At 38.4% G+C, this 20,836-nt stretch overlaps 1 protein-coding gene across 1 annotated transcript in view; it reads right to left on the bottom strand.

Moving 5' to 3' along the window:
• Window positions 1-13,867: 13,867 nt before the first annotated feature.
• KLHL14 (kelch like family member 14) overlaps window positions 13,868-20,836 on the bottom strand; it is a 101,074-nt gene continuing 94,105 nt past the window's right edge. Inside the window, exons 8-9 of the mRNA XM_033178034.1 lie at window positions 18,322-18,479; window positions 13,868-15,968 (exon numbers count right to left, since the gene is read on the bottom strand). Coding sequence (XP_033033925.1) covers window positions 15,828-15,968; window positions 18,322-18,479 — 299 coding nt within the window. The 3' untranslated portion in view covers window positions 13,868-15,827. The remainder of the gene's footprint in view (window positions 15,969-18,321; window positions 18,480-20,836) is intronic.

Genomic DNA, 20,836 nt, shown 5'->3' with positions numbered 1-20,836 from the left:
CAAAGTGCTGGGATTACAGGCTTGAGCCACCGCGCCCGGCCAACATTATTTCTTAAAACGTTGATTACCTACAACTGATTTATTATCCGTAGAATAACATCTAATTTGCCAAAATATTACATTACGTCTCTATCAGTTCAATGTCATGAGCTATTTAAAAAGTCAACTCAGAAGTCCTAGGCTTTCAATGTAGGAGAAAGTCAGGCCATTTTGATGAACTTTGTTTAGTCTTCCTTCATGCTATGCCTGATAGTATTATAATTATATAAGCTTTCATTTGGTCTATCTTTATATTTAAATGCTGTCTTTTATAAGCATAATTCATTTTTAAAACCAATCTGACAAACTTATTCTTTTACTTAGACTATTTAGTTCCTTTTTCTTTAATGAAATTACTGGTATGTTTGGTTTTACACCTCCCATCTTACTATTTGCTTTCTATTTTGGCTTTATTAATATTCTCTTTTCTCTACTTTCTTGATTTTTTGAATTAATTAAATATTTACATTATTTCTTTTTAATCCTGCTCATTTATTAATTTTACACTTTATTCTTCTTTTAATATTTGTCCTAGAGATCACAACATACATCCCTGACATTACAAATTATTACTCTGAACTCTTTCCTAATGTTACTAGAAACCTAGAACCTTTGAGCTTTATCTTTCCCTCCTGCTTTTCGAATAATTCATGTTATATATTTTAAGTGCCTATAAACTTAAAATTTCACAAGAATTTACAGTTTTCATACAATCTATATTTATTTACAGTTATTCACATATTCACATATTTATCCTTTCCTGTATTGTTCTTTTTTTTTTTCTTTTGAGACAGAGTCTCACTTTGTCATCCAGGCTGGAGTGCAGTGGTGTGATCTCGGTTCACTGCAAGCTCCACCTCCCGGGTTCACACCATTCTCCTGCCTCAGCCTCCGGAGTAGCTGGGACTATCGGCGCCCACCACCATGCCCGGCTAATTTTGTGTGTGTGTGTTTTTAGGAGAGAAGGGGTTTCACCGTGTTAGCTAGGACGGTCTTGATCTCCTGACCTCGTGATCTACCGGTCTTGGCCTCCCAGAGTGCTGGGATTACAGGCATGAGCCACCACACCTGGCCCCTGTGTTCTTAATTTTCTCCTGTTTTTTTTTTTTTTTTCCATGTTTCCATCTGTGATTATTTTCCTTTGCCTGAAAATCTTCCTTTAGTATTTCCTTTATGCAGACCTACTGACAATGAACTCCCTTAGTTTTTTTTTTTCCCCCTTGAAATTGTCTTTTTTTTCAGTGATGAGAGAATATTTTTACCAGATATCGAATTCTGGAATGGTTTTTGTTTTCTTGAAGCACTTCAAAAATGTTATTCTAATGTTTCTGGCTTCTATCATTTCTGTTCAGAACTAAGTTGAAAGTCACGTTATTGCTCCTTTGAAAATAATATGATATTTTTCTCCAGCTATGTTTAAGAATCTCTGTTTTTAAGGTATTTTACTGTACTTTCATACAGTAATTTCAGAAATGTACTGTGTGGTTTTCTTTGTCTTTATCCTGCTTGGTGTTTGTTGAGCTTCTTAAATCTGTGAGTCAATACCCTTTAACGGTTTTGAAAAATTCTTGGCCAATATCTCTGAGACAGCTGGTTTTCTATCATCTCTCTTCTTGTTTTCTTGAACAATAATTATACATACGTTAGACATTCTGAGCATGTCGGAAGTCTTTTCCACTTCAATCTATGTATTTTTTCTATTCTTTGTTCTCTCTGTGCTTCATTTTGTATACTTTGTTAATCTCTCTTCCAGTTTACCAATCCTGTGTCTAATTTGCCATTAATGCCATCCATTGAATTCTTAATTTAAGATACTGTGTTTTTTAGTTCTAGAGTAACTATTTGATTCTTTAAAAATAGACTCTAATTCTGTGGTTAGAGTCTTCATCGTTTCATTTATATTTTCTAGTATTTTCTATTTAACATATTGATCATAGTTGTTTGTTTGCTCATTCAAACATCTGGATCATCACTGGGTCTATTTCTCTTCATTGTTTTTTTTTTTTTTTCTTGAGGCAGAGTCTCGCTCTGTCGCCCGGACTGGAGTGCAGCGGCCAGATCTCAGCTCACTGCAAGCTCCGCCTCCCGGGTTTACGCCATTCTCCTGCCTCAGCCTCCCGAGTAGCTGGGACTACAGGCGCCGGCCACCTCGCCCGGCTAGTTTTTGTATTTTTAGTAGAGACGGGGTTTCACCGTGTTAGCCGGGATGGTCTCGATCTCCTGACCTCGTGATCCGCCCGTCTCGGCCTCCCAAAGTGCTGGGATTACAGGCTTGAGCCACCGCGCCCGGCCCTCTTCATTGTTTTATTCTGTAGATTATAACTCACATGACATTTTTTTCATGTGTAATATTTTTTGGCTGAATGCAATGCTTTTGTATATGAAATAACTGTAGGCTCCATACGGTTTTATCTTCTATCAGAAAAGGAGTCCCCTTTTCTGTTATGCAGATAGTGATGAAGTGATTACCTTAATTCATTCAGGGATCGAGCTTGGTTGGAACTTATTTCAGTAAGATTCAATCTATACTCAGTTTGTTCCTCTTCCTAGGGTAGGCCCTCCCAGGCTTTTGGCTGAGAGTCTGGTGTTTCCTCAGTCCTGCAGTTTGCAGGAGATTCGGATTTTCCCTTTAGAGGAGTTCAGCCTAACATGTATTTATTTATTTATTTATTTATTTACTTATTTAGAGACAGGGTCTCACTTCTTGCCCAGGCTACAGTGCAGTCATGTTATCTCGGCACACTGCAACCTCTACTTCCCAGCCTCAAGTGATCCTCCTGCCTCAGAGTAGCCGAGAATATGGGCATGCACCACTATGCCCAGGTAATTTTTGTATGTTTTGTAGAGAAGGGATCTTGCCATGTTGCCCAGGCTGGTCTTGAACTCCTGGGCTCAAGCAATTTTCTCGCTTCCGTCAGTGTAACTTTTTATCCTCACAAATCATACTATTTTAATATTGGCAAATGTCTTTATGGGGTGAGCAGTCATGCATTTGAAGTAGTTTTCTTCACCTTGAAAATCTTTAATTTCTAAGCACTGTGAGATTGTGGGAGCTATTTTCTGCCTTTTGGAAGTTTTTGGCCTAGCTTTTTATCTTCCTGGGCAATACCAGAACTCCAAAATTCCCTTCAAGGAAAACCGGCTATGTGCTTAAGGCTTTTCAAGTTCCCATTTTTGTCAGTCCAGTTTTGTGTGGCAGCTAACACTTTTGCTGGTTTCTCTTTCCAGTAGCATAGCCTCTTTCTGAGCCAAGGTTGATCAACTTTTGGTCAGAACTGGAAAACGTTCCTAGAGAAAAAATTAGTGGCCCTAATCAGCTCATCTAGGAACTCTGTTCCCCTCTGGAATTTTAATTAATCTAGTCCTAATTGCTTTCATAGATCTCTCATGCCTTTAACAATATTAAATAAAATACTATTCATCTTTTGCTAGTTGTCTTGTCACAGTGGAAGTTTTGGCCTGCTCTGGACTACTTTATTCTATCTGGACATAAAAGTTCTTGCCCTCATACTTCATTATTCAAACGATTATCCAATACACTAATCTGGAAATGATTATACTATTTTTGATCTAGCACTTTTCCATGTGAAAATGGCTTAGTTATTATTTACTCTATTTTCAAGGACTACCTTACAAACACTAATTGAAAAAATGTCTCTCGTTTTCTACCTATTCTTCATGACTGACTTTGTATACAGCCTTTGCCTCAGTCTTCCCTGAGTCCCCTAGTTGGACATAAACTTCTTTCTGGAACTCCCACAACACCTTATTTGTATGATTTTATTGCACATATACCTTACATTATGGTTATTTATGTATATTAAGAGCTTCATCCACACTAGAAGGAATCAATAAATAAAAGACTGACTATAATACTGGGGTTACATTTTGGGGATACCAAGTGAGTCACTACATACTAATCCTCATTGTTTGCGAAGAGATCACCTAGGAAGCAATATTTGTGAATGTTTCCTGAGCTGGAGGCAAGAATCACACCAGAACCATTTGCTTTTTGGAAAAAAGATTTTCATAATAGTAGGGTTAAAATTCTGGTTTTTCACCACCATTAAATAAGAGAGACATGGTTAATATGACAAAGGCAACTAGTGTTCACATACTTGCAGATCCTTGTATCAAAAACTATAGTAGGACTTATTATATTGGTAGTGTGTCAAAAATTGGTGGGTTCTTGGTCTCACTGACTTCAAGAATAAAGCCGCGGACCCTCGCAGTGAGTGTTACGGTTTTTAAAGATGGTGTGTCCGGAGTTTGTTCCTTCTGATGTTTTGACGTGTTTGGAGTTTCTTCCTTCCTGGTGGGTTCGTGGTCTTGCTGACTTCAGGAGTAAAGCTGCAGACCCTCGCAGTGAGTGTTACAGCTCTTAACGCGACCCGCCTGGAGTTGTTCATTCCTCCCAGTGGGTTTGAGATCTCGCTGGCCTCAGGAGTGAAGCTACAGACCTTTGCAGTGAGTGTTACAGCTCATAGAGGCAGTAACAACCCACAGTGAGCAACAGCAAGATTTATTGCTGAGTGAAAAAACAAAGCTTCCACAGTGCATAAGGGGACTACAGCCGGGTTGCCACTGCTGCCTCAGGCAGCTTGCTTTTATTCCTTTATCTGACCCCACCCACATCCTGCTGATTGGTCCATTTTACAGAGAGCTGATTGGTCTATTTTACAGAGAGCTGATTGGTCCATTTTACAAAGAGCTGATTGGTCCATTTTGACAGAGCGCTGACTGGTGCATTTACAATCCCTGAGCTAGACACAGAGTGCTGATTGGTGCATTTACAATTCTTTAGCTAGACACAAAAGTTCTCCAAGTCCCCACTAGATTAGCTAGACACAGAGTACCCATTAGTGTGTTTACAAACCTTGAGCTAGACACAGGGTGCTGATTGGTGTGTTTACAATCCTTGAGCTAGACAAAAAGTGCTGATTGGTGCATTTACAATCCTCCAGCTAGACATAAAAGTTCTCCAAGTCCCCACCTGACTCAGAAGCCCAGCTGGCTTCCTCTAGTGGATGCCGCTGGGACCTCGGTCAGAGCTGCCCATCAGTCCTGCACTGCATGCCCACACTCCTCTGCCCTTGGGCAGTTGATGGGACTGGGCACCATGGAGCAGGGGGTGGCACCCGTTAGGGAGGCTGGGGCCTCCTGGGAGCTCTGCAGCTGGGGCATGGCGGGCTACAGGTCCTGAGCCCTGCCCCATGGGGAGGGGGCTGAGGCCCAGTGAGAATTGGAGCACAGCATGGGCAGGCAGGCAGTGCTGGGGGACCTGGCGCATCCTCCGCAGCTGCTGGCCAGGGTGCCAAGCCCCTCACTGCCTGGGGCAGGGGTTGCCTAACGTCTGCTCTGAGTGCGGGCCTGCAGAGCCCACGCCCACTTGGAATTCGGGCTGGCCCAAGAGCGCTGCGCGTGTCCCCGGTTCCCGCAGGCGCCTCTCCCTCCACACCTCCCAGGAAGCAGAGGGAGCTGGCTCCGGCCTCGGCCAGACCAGAGAGGGGCTCCCAGAGTGCAGTGGCAAGCTGAAGGGCTCCTCAAGCACCACCATAGTGGACACCGAGGCTGAGGAGGTGTGGAGAGTGAGGGCTGCTAGCACGTTGTCACCTCTCAGTAGCAGTTAGGATCTAGAATATCCATGTACAACTTACATTCTCAAGATTATGCACATAAAATTTCTTAGTCAGAAATGACTCTGCTACTCCAGGAATTCTAATACCTCTAAAATCAACCACCATTTGAGCAACTGAGCACTGCTGTGAGCAAAACACTGTGGGGAAACACAACATTCAGACGTTGCCCCTTCTACACCAAGGGGCATAGTTAAAACAAGGCATAAATATTACAAATAAAACAACATCAATATTAGAAAATATGTGACAGAAGCTACATGACTAATGCAGCTAGTAAATATTCCAAGGACGTAGAGGAGATGATGACCATTCTGTGGGTGGTCCTGCTAGAGACCTGGATTATATCCTCTCATGGGACCTCATATAACCTCATGTAGCATATGTAGCCTCAAGGGACTTTGGCTTTAAAGTTCCTTTTCTTTTCTTTTCTTTTTTTCTTTCTTTCCTGTAAGTTGGATTGATATAACCCATTGTGTTGGAAGAGAAATGAATAAACTTAATATGTCTTTCCATCCCAGCTGGCTTTAATAGTCTCAATTGCTTTTAAGAAAAACTTGTCCAGCACTTTGGGAGGCCGAGACGGGCGAATCACGAGGTCAGGAGATCGAGACCAGCCTGGCTAACACGGTGAAACCCCGTCTCTACTAAAAAAAAAAAAAAAAAAAAAAAATACAAAAAAACTAGCCGGGCGAGGTGGCGGGCGCCTGTAGTCCCAGCTACTCCGGAGGCTGAGGCAGGAGAATAGCGTGAACCCGGGAGGCGGAGCTTGCAGTGAGCTGAGATCCGGCCACTGCACTCCAGCCTGGGCGACAGAGCAAGACTCCGCCTCAAAAAAAAAAAAAAAAAAAGAAAAGAAAAACTTGTAAGACAAGTAAAGAACTTCCTGCCAAACTGTATGAATGCCATCCGGCCTGGTGTGGAAGCTTGGTGGTCTAAGTCCATTCATTTAAAAAGTACAATTTACCACAGCTATTCTGGAAGAGCCTGCAGGCGGAAGGAGCTGCAGTGTTTCTCATCAGAAATGTTAAATGAAAAAAAAGGATCAGAGATGAACCAAATAAACAATGTCCCTGGAGAACCAAAACTTAGAGATTTCAAAGTGTTATGGTGAAATTATATTAGTAGTTGGGTAGAACATGAACTGTAGAGTGAAACTGGTGAAAGGAAATCAGAAAAAAAAACAACAGACATAAGAATGCTGTTTGAGGACTATCTGTGACACCAGGATGTAAATCAAAATTTGCCAATGTTTAAATATTCATTCGGCATATTAGTCTGGGTGTAGTGGTTCATGCCTATAATCCCAGCACTTTGGGAGGCTGAGGCAGGAGGATCACTTGAGCCCAGGAGTTCAGACAAGATCGGGCACTTTCAGGGTGATATGGCCATAGACTGAGCCCAGGAGTTCAATACCATCCTGAGCAAGATGGTGAGACCCTGTCTCTACACAAAATTAAAAAAAAAAAAAATTAGTCGGGCTTGGCAGCTCGTGCCTGCAGTCCCAGCTACTCAGAAGACTGAGGTGGGAGGATCCCTGGTTTGAGCCTAGGAATTTGAGGTAGCAGTGAGCTGCGATCGCACCATTACACTCCAGCCTGTACCACAAAGCAAGGCATTATGCCTTAAAAAAAGAAAATAATTACTATAAAGACCACCTCATCACATGAAACCAGGGAACTATGTTGTTATACTATTCAATTGCATAGAATTCAATTACACAGGATGCAAAAAGTGCAAACCAAAAACTGGGAAGAGTTCAGACCCCAGAAGATAAAAATAGTGTTAGATGGTGGACTAAAGATAATTTTCTTCTCCCCCTATACTTCCTAAACATTTTGTAATTTTATTATATTAATAATTTTTAAAACAATACTTTTATTCAACAACTGTTTAATGACTTTATGGTGGACACAAAGACATAATAGATATTATTTCTACTCTCAAGGAACTCTAAAACTAGTAAGAGAGTAAGACATGTAATATCTAACAAAGAGTGTGAAATAGGTAAAGCCAGAGGAAGTCAGATAAAAAATACTCATGTGAGACTATTGTGATCATGAAGGCTTACTGAAGGCAGGAGAGTTTGAAGCAGACATCGAAGGATAGGTGTTTAATAGATTATTGTTGAGCATGAAATGGCATTCTTTGTGAAGAAAATGCACAAGCAAAAGGGGAAAGATGAAAAAAACATTGCTATATTTGTGGAACAGCAAAGATCCACATTGCTCAATGAACAAAGTAGAAAAAAAAAAAAAAGGTGACTTGAAAGTGAGGTAGAGACCAGATTTTAGATTGCTTGCATGCTAGGCTAAAAGTTGGACATGGTCATTGCATTCTAATAGCTAATATGTGTATATTACAAGGTGCAAAGTATTTTCATATACTTTACATATGGTCTTCATAATAATGTTTTGGAGAAGAGATTATCACACCATATACAGATAGCAGAAACTAAAGTTGGAGAAGCTAAATGACCCTCCAAAATCACAGAGCAAGTTTCTTCTCCTGTCCATATTGTGCCTTCTAGTTGTTCATTCACACCAAAAATATATTGCATTTGTCATAATGCATCATAATTGGTCACTTTTTTCTCTAGCACATCCTATTTATGTGTGAAAAAGGCAGCCACCAGGAAATTCCCATGACTTAAAATAATTGATTTAAGTTTTTTTTTTGTAGGCAGCCAAGTATGATGGTTAGAAAATGGCGTTAGAATAAAGCCTTCGTACTAATTATAGCTCCACTCTCAGCTGTTTGACATTATCTATTAACTATTTAGTTTAACTTTTCTGAGCTTGTGTCCTTACTTTCAATAATGCTTATCTTAGAAAGTTGTTCAGAGTAGCAAATGGGAAAATGTAAAAAATGTTCAGCCTAGGACCTGATTCATAATAAGCATTAAGTTAATAGACATTTTATGTTGTTGTAGAAGATACTATTAATATAATAACTTTGAATTATTAACTGAATCCCTTTCTTTTTATTTCCTTTTCTTAATTTAGTTCAGTCAGTTCTTAATGTCCCAGATTTCATGATGGTAGATATCATCCTTATGCTTCTACATATAGCACTCCCTTAAGCATTTCTTATAGGTCCAGTCTAGTAGTAATGAATTCCCTCAGTTTTTACTTGTCTGGGGAAGATTATTTCTTCATTTTTTTAAAGGATAACTTTGCTAGGTATCGTACTCTTAGTTGGCAGTTTTTTCTTTCAGCACTTTGAATATATCATCCCTTTCTCTCCTGGTCTGTAAGATTTCTCCTGAGAAACCCACTATTAGTCTGATGGGAGTTCTCTTATATGGGACTAGGATGCTTTTCTCTTGCTGTTTTTAGAATTCTGTCTTTCTCTTTGACTTTTGACAGTTTGACTATAATCTGCCTTAGAGAAGACCTTTTTGGGGATTTTTGGGTACCTGGGGATTTTTGAGTTTGTTTTATCTAAATCTTTTGTTCAGGAAGTCTTTAAAATAAATTTTAAAGAAATCTATTATTTCTCAACCAGGCATGGTGGTTCATGCCTGTAATCTCAGCACTTTTGGAGGCCAAGGCAGGGATATCACTTGAGGCCAGAAGTTCGAGACCAGCCTGACCAACATGGCGAAACCCCATCCCTACTAAAAATACAAAAATTAGCTGGGTGTAGTGGCACATGCCTGTAATCCCAGCTACCCAGGAGGCTGAGGCATGAGAATCACTTGAACTTAGGAGGCAGAGGTTGCAGTGAACTGAGATTGGGCCATTGCACTCCAGCCTGGACAACATAGCAAGACTCTGCCTTGAAAAAAAAAAAAGAAATCTATTATTTCTTTATGAATTTTATTTATAAAAATATTTTTATCAATATAAACTTTTATAGAAATGTATTTATTAATATTTTTGTGAAGATATATATATAAATTTGTATAGATTTATATTTATATATTATAAATATTTTATATATTCATAAATATTATATATAAATATAAAGATAAAGATTTATATTTATAAAAATCTATTTCTAAATAGATTTTTAAACAATTTAAAAAATAAATTTAAAAGAAGTCCATTATTTCTTTTTTTTTTTTTTTTTTTTTTTTTTGAGACGGAGTCTCGCTCTGCCGCCCAGGCTGGAGTGCAGTGGCCGGATCTCAGCTCACTGCAAGCTCCGCCTCCCGGGTTCACGCCATTCTCCTGCCTCAGCCTCCCGAGTAGCTGGGACTACAGGCGCCCGCCACGTCGCCCGGCTAGTTTTTTGGTATTTTTAGTAGAGACGGGGTTTCACCATGTTAGCCAGGATGGTCTCGATCTTCTGACCTCGTGATCCGCCCGTCTCGGCCTCCCAAAGTGCTGGGATTACAGGCTTGAGCCACCGCGCCCGGCCTAGAAGTCCATTATTTCTTTAGATAGATTATCTATGCCTTTGCCACTCTCTTTACTTTCTGGAACACCCAGAATTTGAACATGTGGTCACTTTACGATGTCCGATATGTTACATAGGCCTCTTTCATTCTTTTTTTTTTTTAATTGCTTTTTTGTTTTTTGGTCTACTTGGGTTATTTCAAAAGACCTGTCTTCAAGTTCTGAAATTCTTTCTTCTGTTTGATCTAGCCTATTGTTGAAGCTCTCAGTTGTATATTTTATTTCAATACATTGAATTCTTCAGCTTTAGAATTTCTATTTGGTTAGTTTTTTATGACATGTACCTCTTTGGTGAATTTCTCATTCATATCCTGAATTGTTTTTCTGCTTTCTTTATATTGTTTATCTGTGTTCTTTTGTATCTCACTGAGCTAGTTTAATATCGTTATTTTGAATTCTTTTTCAGGCATTTCATACATTTATTTTTCATTGGAATCTATTTCTGGAGAATTGTGTTCCTTTGGAGGTGTCATATTTCCTTTTTTTTTTTTTTTTTTTAATGTTTCTTGTGTCTTTATGTTGATATTTGCACATCTGGTATAACAGTTGTTTCTTCCAGTTTTTGGATTGCCTTTCATAAACAAAGACTTTGTCCTGTAGACGTATCTATGGTATTAGTTGGGTAGGGCACTTTAGTTTTGATTCTGGGTATGTGCAGTAGGGTAATTGTTTATGATTTCTTTGGCTGTAAGTAGTGTCAATGGTGTCTATGATTTCCTCAGTGGCTTAGGCTGAAGTTGTTAGTGGAGGTTGTGGTGAGACGTTGCTTAGGATGGGGAGGCCAGGTGGGCCAGTCCTTGGGCCCCTGTAGTGGCAGTGGTGAGCTAAGTATACGTGTCCTTGGGTCCCCCTGGTGGCATACATGGGCACTGGTATTAGTGGGTCTAGGAAGACCCACTAATTCTTGGGCCTCCAGGCTACACGATGGCAGTGACAGCAATGGGTTGGGTGGCTGGGCAGGCCTCAGTTTGCTGCGCAGTGTGTATGGCATACATGATGGCAGTATCAGTAGTAAGATAATGTCAGGCTCTCAGATGGCATGAACTGGTGTCAGCGGTGGCTGCTATGGCTGGGTGAGGCAGTCCCTAGGCCCCTGGTGACATGTGTGGGTGGTACCAGTGGCGGTGGTGGTAGCAGGCTGGATGGGCCTGTTCTCCGGCCTCCAAGAAGAGTGCACAGATGTCAGTGGTGGCAGATGAGGCGGGGTGATTCTCAGGTTTTGATGGTATGCTTGGGTGCTGGTGGCAGGTTTTGTGGGACTGGTATTATGGTGCACATGTGCACCTGAGGCGACTGATGGGTCAAGTGTTCCAGATTTGAGCAACGTGATTGGAAGCAAAGAGCCTGCTATCTCCTGCAACCAGATATTCACCTTTCCCCGGCTTACCCCTACAGATCATTGTGTTGTATATAAGGGATTTCGAAGGCCACAGAATAAGAGTCAGCTTAATAAGTAAAGAAGGGAAAGGGAGGTTACAATCAAGGATCACTTTATTACTTTATCTGAAGTGATATAATTCTTCTGTGCTTGAGGAGTAGACAGTCCCATGCATTAATTTACTTCATTGTCCTGTCTTTAGCATCATTAGTGAACTAAAATACACTAAAATAATACTACTGCTGTTAATGTTGAGAATTAACATTTACTGGGTCCTTAATATATGTTAGGCAACAACCTAGAGTAGAATAGAATGAATAGAATAGAATAGGCCACTCAAGCTTCAAGTTACAGAAAAATTTTTCTTATTCTAAACTTTGTGTTGGGTTCTTGAAGCACAGTTTTACTATGCATATCTAGAAATGCACTTTTTGTTATTGCACCAAGCCTATGGAGTCAACAAATATAGAATACCGTTGCTATGACCTGGATGTTTGTCCCCTCCAAAACTCATATTCAAATTTAATTGCCATTGTAACAATGTTAAGAGGTGAGGTCTTTCAGAGGTGTTTAGGTCACAGGGTCTCACCTTCGTGGGTGGAATTGGTGCCGTTATAAAAGGGCACATTGGGCCTCTCTTGTCTCTCTCACTTTCTTGGTTTCCACCATGGGATGACACAGTAAGAAGGTCCTGGACAGATGGCAGAAACTTGGTATTAGACTTTTTTCAGCCTTCGGAATTGTGAACCAGTAAATTATGCTCATTATAAATTACCCACTTTCAGGTATTCTGTTCTACCAGCACAAAATGGACTAAGATAACTTCCATAAAGACACCCCACCCTATATTTGGTGTATATTTATTCTATAATTCAGAGCAGCACTATATAGCTACAGCTACACAAAGCAAATATACCATGCATTTGAATATTTTATTCCTCCATTGACCCTTCTGCTGCTTCTTATTGGCATAATATTTCCCACCGAAGTTTTCATATCCTCAAGGTTAGGTGCTTCTAGAAAGTCAGGCATGATCAGTCATGATCAGTCCTTTCTGTGAGAACTCAGTCTATCAAGGTTCTCATCAGTGTGTATTAGTTGGCTTCGGTGTGCTTTACTAATGCTATTTTAGCTTATTTATTTGTTTTTTAAACCTCTTTTGACCTGAAGAATTAAGTTTAATCAGAAATCTGGCATTTATAATGATGCCCTTTGGGATATATTCAGTGAATACTTGATACTTACCATGTTGATAATGATATAGTTTGTTAAGTGATGTAAGTGTCAAGGAGCTGGGAAAATATGAGTCTGACTGACTAGGACAGAACAAATGCAGACACTAATTTCAAGCTCACAGACACAGCTTAATTAATTTTAAAAATCTGGTCTGTAGTTTTAGCCAGTTTTAAGACGTATTCTCAGAAAAAATATCTTTTTTTGCCCCCTCAGTATATTTCCACTTTACCCAAAATTCCTTCAAGTATTAACTAACTAAATATAAAACATGAAAGTACCGTCTAGTGAGGGACACCAGGGTGGTTTCTTGAGATTAGGAAAAAGATAAGCATGTCTTCTTAACATCTCATGATATTTAGTCAGCACTGGAGCCTTGGGTATTTCAGGGGATTTGGAGAAGCACTTCAGCAACTAGCCATTGGCTCAGGAGAAGGTTCTTCTTTCAATGTGCTACTCTAGTATGTGGAGGAGAAGATCCAATGGAAGGAGAAAGAAACTCCATTACTCTTTCTTGTGGAATACTAGAGAGGATCAAAAGATCCTTCAATTCTGAGTTTAATCATCACTAATGATAGATTTGGCTGGGAAGCATTAAAGTAAATTCCCCCCAGCTTACAGGCTTCCGAGCCTAGCTCCTGATCTTACGTAGCTCTTTGCCTGGAAGGTTGCCCAGCTACTACCGTCACCTACGGTAGTTCCCTTAGTTCCCCCTATGTCTCCCATAGCCCCTTTAATTGCCCTGTACAATTGCTTCATCAGATCTTTAAAAGAGAATAAAATTAAATACTATGTATTTGATAATTGATTTAATAAAATGTGTGATTCATTATTCTTTAAAAAGGGTGCAGGTATTTTTTAACACATGGTGCTTCTAATAATGTGTATAAATATTTAGTTATTTGATCTCAGGTAAGTTATGTCTTATTATAACACCCTTGTAGTGAAAACATCAGATTCCATATGATTTTTAACTCACAACATTTTCCAGAAGTATTCCATAATTTTAGCACTGTCCATACTGTATACATTTACATATTGTGAGAAAGCCAAATACACTTGTAAATCATAGCTTCAGAATGATAATATTTAGGCATTTACATATCACAAACCTTCAAACAGTTTCATGTAGAGATTTATACATATGCTATGTAAGTAGGATATGAGAGACAGTTGAATTAGTACATAAAGTTTTTATTTAAAGTTTTCCCCTTCCAAGCAAGCTTCATTTACACATTCTAATACTGTACAAAATTTACATTCTCTGTGACTTGTTTATTCACTTTTCACTTTCTAGTAACTTATGTCTTTCTGAAATACAGAAAGCTTTACTTATAGTTCTCATAAATGCTTTTATTTATTTTGGCGAGAAATAAAAAATAAAATGCAGAACAAGTCTAAGGAAAGCAAATGTTCTTGTATAAACTGTGACTTTTGGAAGAAACAGTGACAGTTGACAACAAAAGGTTCTGAAACAGACCTCGTTCTATTCATGATGTCAGCTGAGATTTTCCCACAGAGTACTGTAACTTTTCTTTCTATATACTCATATGTTTTCAAGGAAAAAGAAATGAAAGTTGATTGCACTGGATATACATATATTTATATATATATTTTTACAACGGATCCTTTGGATCTGAACATACAAATAAATACAAAAACAATGAAGATTGCACTTTACTGTAGAAACGGCATTGGATTCCAGTATACCCATTTATTTTGACGTGCTCTGCCATGAAAGCTTATCACCAAGGCATTTTTCATCTGTGGGATTTCCTTAATTATTGTTTTGAATGACACATCTGTTGAAGGATTCAACGTCATCTCTGGATGGTTAAAAAGTATTTTAGGCTTTTATTTACTACTAAAGTTGTTGTTCAGGCTCTGAAGGGCTTGAAAATCAAATGTGCATTCCTGTCAGTTTTGTCCTTTTGGTTGGCCACACTGAGACTATCTCATGCTATCCTGACCTTCTGCTCCTGAATTCCTCATGCTCCTCAAGACAACTAGCAATGGCTCGCTTAAATGAGTTCAAGCATCTCTGGTGATAACAAACAAAATATGATGAATTGGGGGAATAACGATCGTAAGTCAAGTGTCTAGAGCTACCCAAAGGTGAGGAAGAGGAGAAGTATTTTGTCAGGTGCTATAATTGGCTCCTGTGGCTCTTGTAAGTTCTGTGTTTTAGAAACAGAAAGACAACTGGAATTGTACTTAACAGAAATTACTCTTTTTTTTCATCCCTGAATTCCTGAAAACAGTCTCCCATTTTTTTTATTATGGATTAAATTTGGGTCAGACATATCATATAACAGAATCTCTAAAATAGTACGTGACTGAATTTGTCAATCCTGTCTTTTGAAGTAAATAACATGTTAGGAAAAAGCACAAACCTCCATGAACTGAATAGTGACATAATGTGTTTTGTTTTAATCTTTCAGATAAAATTGAGGACACAGAAATGATGACACTATCTAGCTTAGAACCTATAGGGTAGAAAGCATTTATTACAAGAGCCAACATGTTTCTCTTTTCTGATCCCATGAGGTGCTATAAGGACAGAAGGTGTATGAAATGAAGTTGTAAAGAAATGAAAATGCCTCTCTTTAATCTTACATGATTTTCAATAACAGTGTTGCCAATGGAGTCTGTGAAGTAGCCAAAGGTTAAGAATACAGAATCAAGTGGCAATTTCTGTAATGCAGTATATTTTGCTGGCTCAAATTTGGAATCATTCTTGAACACAATATCCCCGAAATGTCAACATAGATCACATGCAGGTAGACTACAATGCACAATACTGATCTCAGGTCTCTCTGGGGCCAGTCTTCTGTATTTTGTCTTTCTCCTTTTGAAAGTTAAGATTCACATGAAGAGTTTTTGTAAAGCTGGGATAAGTTAAAACCAGTCTGAAATGGAAGAGTCTGTCACCACAGGAAGTTTGGTGCGATCTGGGTTACAGACACAGCATATGTTCAAGAACAGGTCTCTTCCTTTTGTAGTTACTTATAAATCATCAGAAACCAGGGGTGGGTTTTGGCAGTTGTACCATTAGAATGCATTGTTCCTATTATAATAGTGATGTCACCTGCCATTGCTTCCTAGAATTGATACCGTTCATTCCAGAGTTTCCTGGTGTTATTTGTTGTATGGCACACAAGAGGGCAGAATAACTGTCACACAGGCAGGGCCTGCCAACGGTTCTGCTACATCTCCTTCGAGTTCTGTCCAGGTTCCTTTCTCTGGACAATAGCATATTGTAGATGACTTGTAGGCCCCCTGTAATGACAGAGGAGGGAGCATTTAGAGAAGGAAGTCAGAGAAGTGCAGTGGCAATGTTACTGATCACATTTATTAATATATTGAAAAGAAAATATCTGTTCTCCATTCTTGCTAAATAATTCCAAATGAAAGCAATGGATTTTAAACTGTTCTATTCCAAGGTAAAAGTTAAGACTGACAACATTTCAAAAAAAAATTGTGTGTGTGTGACTAATAATAAAAGTCAAATACCTAGAGGATCCTGGATGCTCAACAAATCCTAAATTGGCTGGGTGCAGTGGCTCATGCCTGTAATTACAGAGCTTTGGTAGGGAGGGTGAGAGGATCACTTGAGCCCAGGGGTTCGAGACCAGTCTGGGCAACATAGCAAGACCTCATCTCTACACACACACCAAAAAAGATAAAAACAAATTGGGCCTGATAGTACACATCTGTAGTCCCAGCTGCTTGGGAGGCTAGGACAGGAGGATTGTGGTTACAGTGAGCTCTGATCATGCCACTGTACTGCAGCCTAGGCAACAGAGTAAGATCCTGGCTTAAATAAATAAATAAAAATAATATACTAAAAATAAAAGTTATCCAGCTGGTTGAAGTTTAAAAAAAAGAACAAATTTACTTTAAACCTTCAAATAGTTAAGACAATGATATTTCAGATTGTTGTCTCACTTCTCCATTTTTATTTTGCTACTGTGAAGAATCAGAGCTAGGATTGAAAACCAGTTTAAAGTAAACTGGAAATGAAAGTTTGTCAGCTTTCTCATATATTGATTTATTTATTTTTAAGAGGCCACATGAGAAATAAAATGTCCTTAATCTTGTTTTCTTTGTCAACTTTAGAGGCTAGTGCTTGTGTAACATTTCCCTCCCCAAACCAAGGCAGCTTTGTGTTTCTCACAGGAAACAAACAAAAATGCCAACCAACCTAATAATTATTTTTCTGAAAATGTCCCAATGTCTACTTCCAAATGTATATATTCTTGCAGCTAACAATTTGTATAAGCAAACAAGTGCATATATGAATATCTAGTTATATATGTCAATACCTATTTGCCTACATATAACTGATAATGTTTTAAAGCTCCCCAAAACATTATGTCACAATCTTGTTAGAGGCAAAAGAAATAAAACTAAATAATATTATTAAAACCACCAAATTAATCTTATAAAACTAACACAGGTAATTAGGGAAATAGACAAATGTTCATCATTTTAAAAGTGAATATGTAATCTGCTAGACCCGATGTGTCTCCTGATGTACTGTAATTTGAACTACAAAGCCACCTTCTCAGGTGTTCTTGCTAAAAAAGAAGAAAGAAGTTAACAAAGGACATAAAAAAAGGAAAAAGCTGAATTTAATTATGCCCTTATCTCTAACTTCCAGTCGCTAGAAAATATGCAGACGGAGGACTATTTCAAATGACTCCACGAGGAAGTCATTAACCAATTTCAGAATGTAGGGTATTCTGTACAACTGACCCTCTTTTGTCAAAAAGTCAATGGCATGAAACAAAAAGAGGCTGGGTCATGTTCTAGATTGCAAGACATATAAGAGAAATAATGATGAAATATAAGAAAGATTTGTTGGATCCTGATTTGGATATGTCAATTTGAAAAATACATCTTTTTTTTTCAAGTCAGTGGCAAATATCTGAGTATAAAACTAGTTATAAATGAATTATTGTTAATTTTTTGGAGAATGAGTGTATTTACGTAAGTTAACGATTTTTAAAGGGTAAATACTGAAGCATGTAGGGTGAAATGATATGACATCTGGGATCTACTTCATATTGCCTGAGCCAGAGATTTTAAAAGAGGGGGTAGATGAAGTGTGGCAAAATGTTGATGGATGTTGAAGCTGAATGATGGGTTAATGAGGGCCCATTCTAATCTCGATTTTTGTGTATGTTTAGAAAATTTCATGATAAAGAGGGAAAATAAGGGGAAAAATCAATGGCAAATCACACATCCTAAATAGACTTCATGAATATTGGAGAATGAATTTCCATTTTTCATGCCTTACCAGTCAGAAACCTTTCAGACTCTCTTAATGAACTGCAGACCATTTGTAAAATCACCTCGGTTTGACTTGTAGTTGGGAAGCCAGAATCACAAGATCATAGAGATAGGAGAGAAAGAGACCTGCTGCACCTTGTCATGCTGTTGATCAGGCAGCAAGTCAGTTCAACAGCCACCAGACTGATCCTATTTTACTACCTAAAGCAACTGACTGCCTGCGTGTAAGTATGATACTCTTAAAAGGTACATGTGTGGAAGATAACACATTTGGAAGGATACAGAAAAAGTAAGCACCAACAAAATAAAGGAGCATGCAGTAAATGTGGACACATACCATACTCCAGCTGTAGCCTCCCACAAGGTAAATGCTGTCATCAAGCACTGCACAGCCAGGGCCGCTTCGACCCTCTAAAATGGGAGTTTGGAGTATATTCCACTGGTCACCTTTCGGGTCATAGCATTCCACAAGCATTACATCAAGGTGGGAGAAACCTAAGTGACAGAACAAAGTGGAACAACAACATAATAAATGCTCAGGGTCCCAATTCAAGGCTAGACCTTCTTTTAAAAACAAGTCTCAAGCCAAAATAGATAATTATGCTTTTGAAGATAAAAAAGCATAAATTCACTGAGATTGGGAGAAATGTCAGAAAGACCTAAAAAATCCCAAAGAAACTCTAGTTGTTTTAGATTACTTCAAAGCAAGAATATCTGAACAGATGTCATTAGTGAAGGTTGATTATATGTGGATAGATCTTATTAAAATGGTTTATTAAAACCTTATTTAAAAAGGCTTAAAATAATAGTTTAAGCAAGCATTTTACAGGGCACTTACAATATGCTAGTTTTCTTTTCTAAGGACTTGATTTAAATGAACTCATTTAATCCCTTCCATCATTCTATGAGATAGTCCCTGTCCTTACTTTCATTTTATAGATAAGGGAACTTGGGGACAGAGAAAGTCAATTACTTGAGTAAGTCACAAGTCAGTAAGTAGACAGGTTGAGATTTGAATCCAAGAGAGGCTTCAGAACTCAAACTCTTGCATACTAAATTGTATTGCTTTTTCTCAAATGAATATTTAACTCTCTCAGAATGTTTTGATAAATTAAAAATATGTTGTTCAGCATCTTTTACCTTTTTCACAATTTGACTATGTTTATAAACAACTCTGATGATGTAAATGGTTTCTAATATTTGCCAAGAATCAAGGTTTAGAGTAGGAGGCTGAGTACCTTTCACTGAAGAGCTTCTCCTACCTCTTCTGGTACGGTTCTCAGTGTCTGGGGCAGTACCTAGGTCACTGAGAACAACTTAAGTTTTCTGGACTCTACTGGAGCCCTGCCTTTAATTTCAAGGGTGAGAAACACCTAGTGGGAGCTTCATACTCACCAAGCAGATCAAACCTTTAATGTTTTTATTTATTTATTTTCCTGTAGTTACATGCAGGCTATGGATATTTGCTAACTGACAATCACAGTGTGTATTTTAAAGTAACCAACATACTGGATTCTTTAAAATAATTGAGAAGATGAATCAAAAAGTGGAGAAATTTTGGTCTTGAAGAGGTAGACAGGTTATTTCGGTTACTAACTTCCTACAGAAAATAAATTGCATAGATGGTGGAACAACAGAACAATGTACTCACTGCAGCTCCAGAGTATATTCCTTTCCTTTACCATTAAGATTATTGATGATGATTTTTGAAGCATATACACTTAGAATGGGCACTTGGGCAAATTCCAGGTTCTGACCTTAGAGGCATCATTTGAAGATATATATGCCTTCTCTGTGCCAATGTTATACATGGGGACTGTAATCCTCATAGAAACCATCAAGGCAAGATTAATTATCCCTCCTTTGCAGACATGAGGTTAAGTGTCTTGAGTGAGACCACACAACTAGAAAGTGCATAACTAAAATCAAACCTGGGCTTAGATGCAATGTCTATATCCTCTCCTCACCATGATGCCTCCTTGAGCTAACCCAGTTTTGATGTGTGTGCAGTATTTCTCATTTAGATTGTCATTACCTAAGTCTTTCTGTCCAAACGCAACCTTAAATGTTAGAAGATCCTAGAGCATTTAGACAATATCTTGTGCAGAAGAATGAAAAGAAATCACATTTTAACATAAAAGGATATAAAGTTAATATAAAACATGGCGACATAAAGGAATGGTGTGTGACTTGAAATGAAAGAGCACCATTGAAAGAGATAAAGAATAAAAAGGGAAGAGTCACAGTAGTAAATAAAATCTTTTCCCACTGGAGAGAGCACTTAAGCTGAGCAGCAGACATGCTCTAGGCTATTAGCATTTCTGAACATGAACTTGACTGAATGAACACGAACTTGGAAGTATCTACGTAAAAATTACACCTGCTCAGACTTTATTACATTTACAGGTAAACATGTATTAGGAAAACAGAGAAAACATCTAGGTCTAAACCATCTAAAAAGATGTGTATACTATTAAAAAATAAATGCACACATGTGTGTTATCTACCATACTTAGATAGCCTGTTTCCCTTTTAGCTCAATTTCAGGGATCATAGACTAGCAGAGCTGAAGGAGATTTTAGAGAGCATAGAGCAGTTTCTTCATCTTCAGATGAGGAGACTGAGGCCCAAAGCAGTTCAATAATGTTCTCGATATCATAGGTCTCTCTGTTTTCCTGTCACATTCAGTGTTACATGCATGCACATAATGGTATATATGTACACATACACTACAAAAAGTTACAGTCGCATACATATCTGGGGCAGGAAAGGTGCTGAAACATATCTCTGAAAATGCTATGCTTTAAGATTTTTATTGAAAAAAGCAACAGAATTTGATAATCATAAGTAGT

This window comes from Trachypithecus francoisi, unplaced genomic scaffold (genome assembly GCF_009764315.1).
Source record: "Trachypithecus francoisi isolate TF-2019V2 unplaced genomic scaffold, Tfra_2.0 Lachesis_group19, whole genome shotgun sequence".
Classification (NCBI taxonomy): domain Eukaryota; kingdom Metazoa; phylum Chordata; class Mammalia; order Primates; family Cercopithecidae; genus Trachypithecus; species Trachypithecus francoisi.
This window is presented reverse-complemented; position numbering and strand designations above follow the sequence as displayed.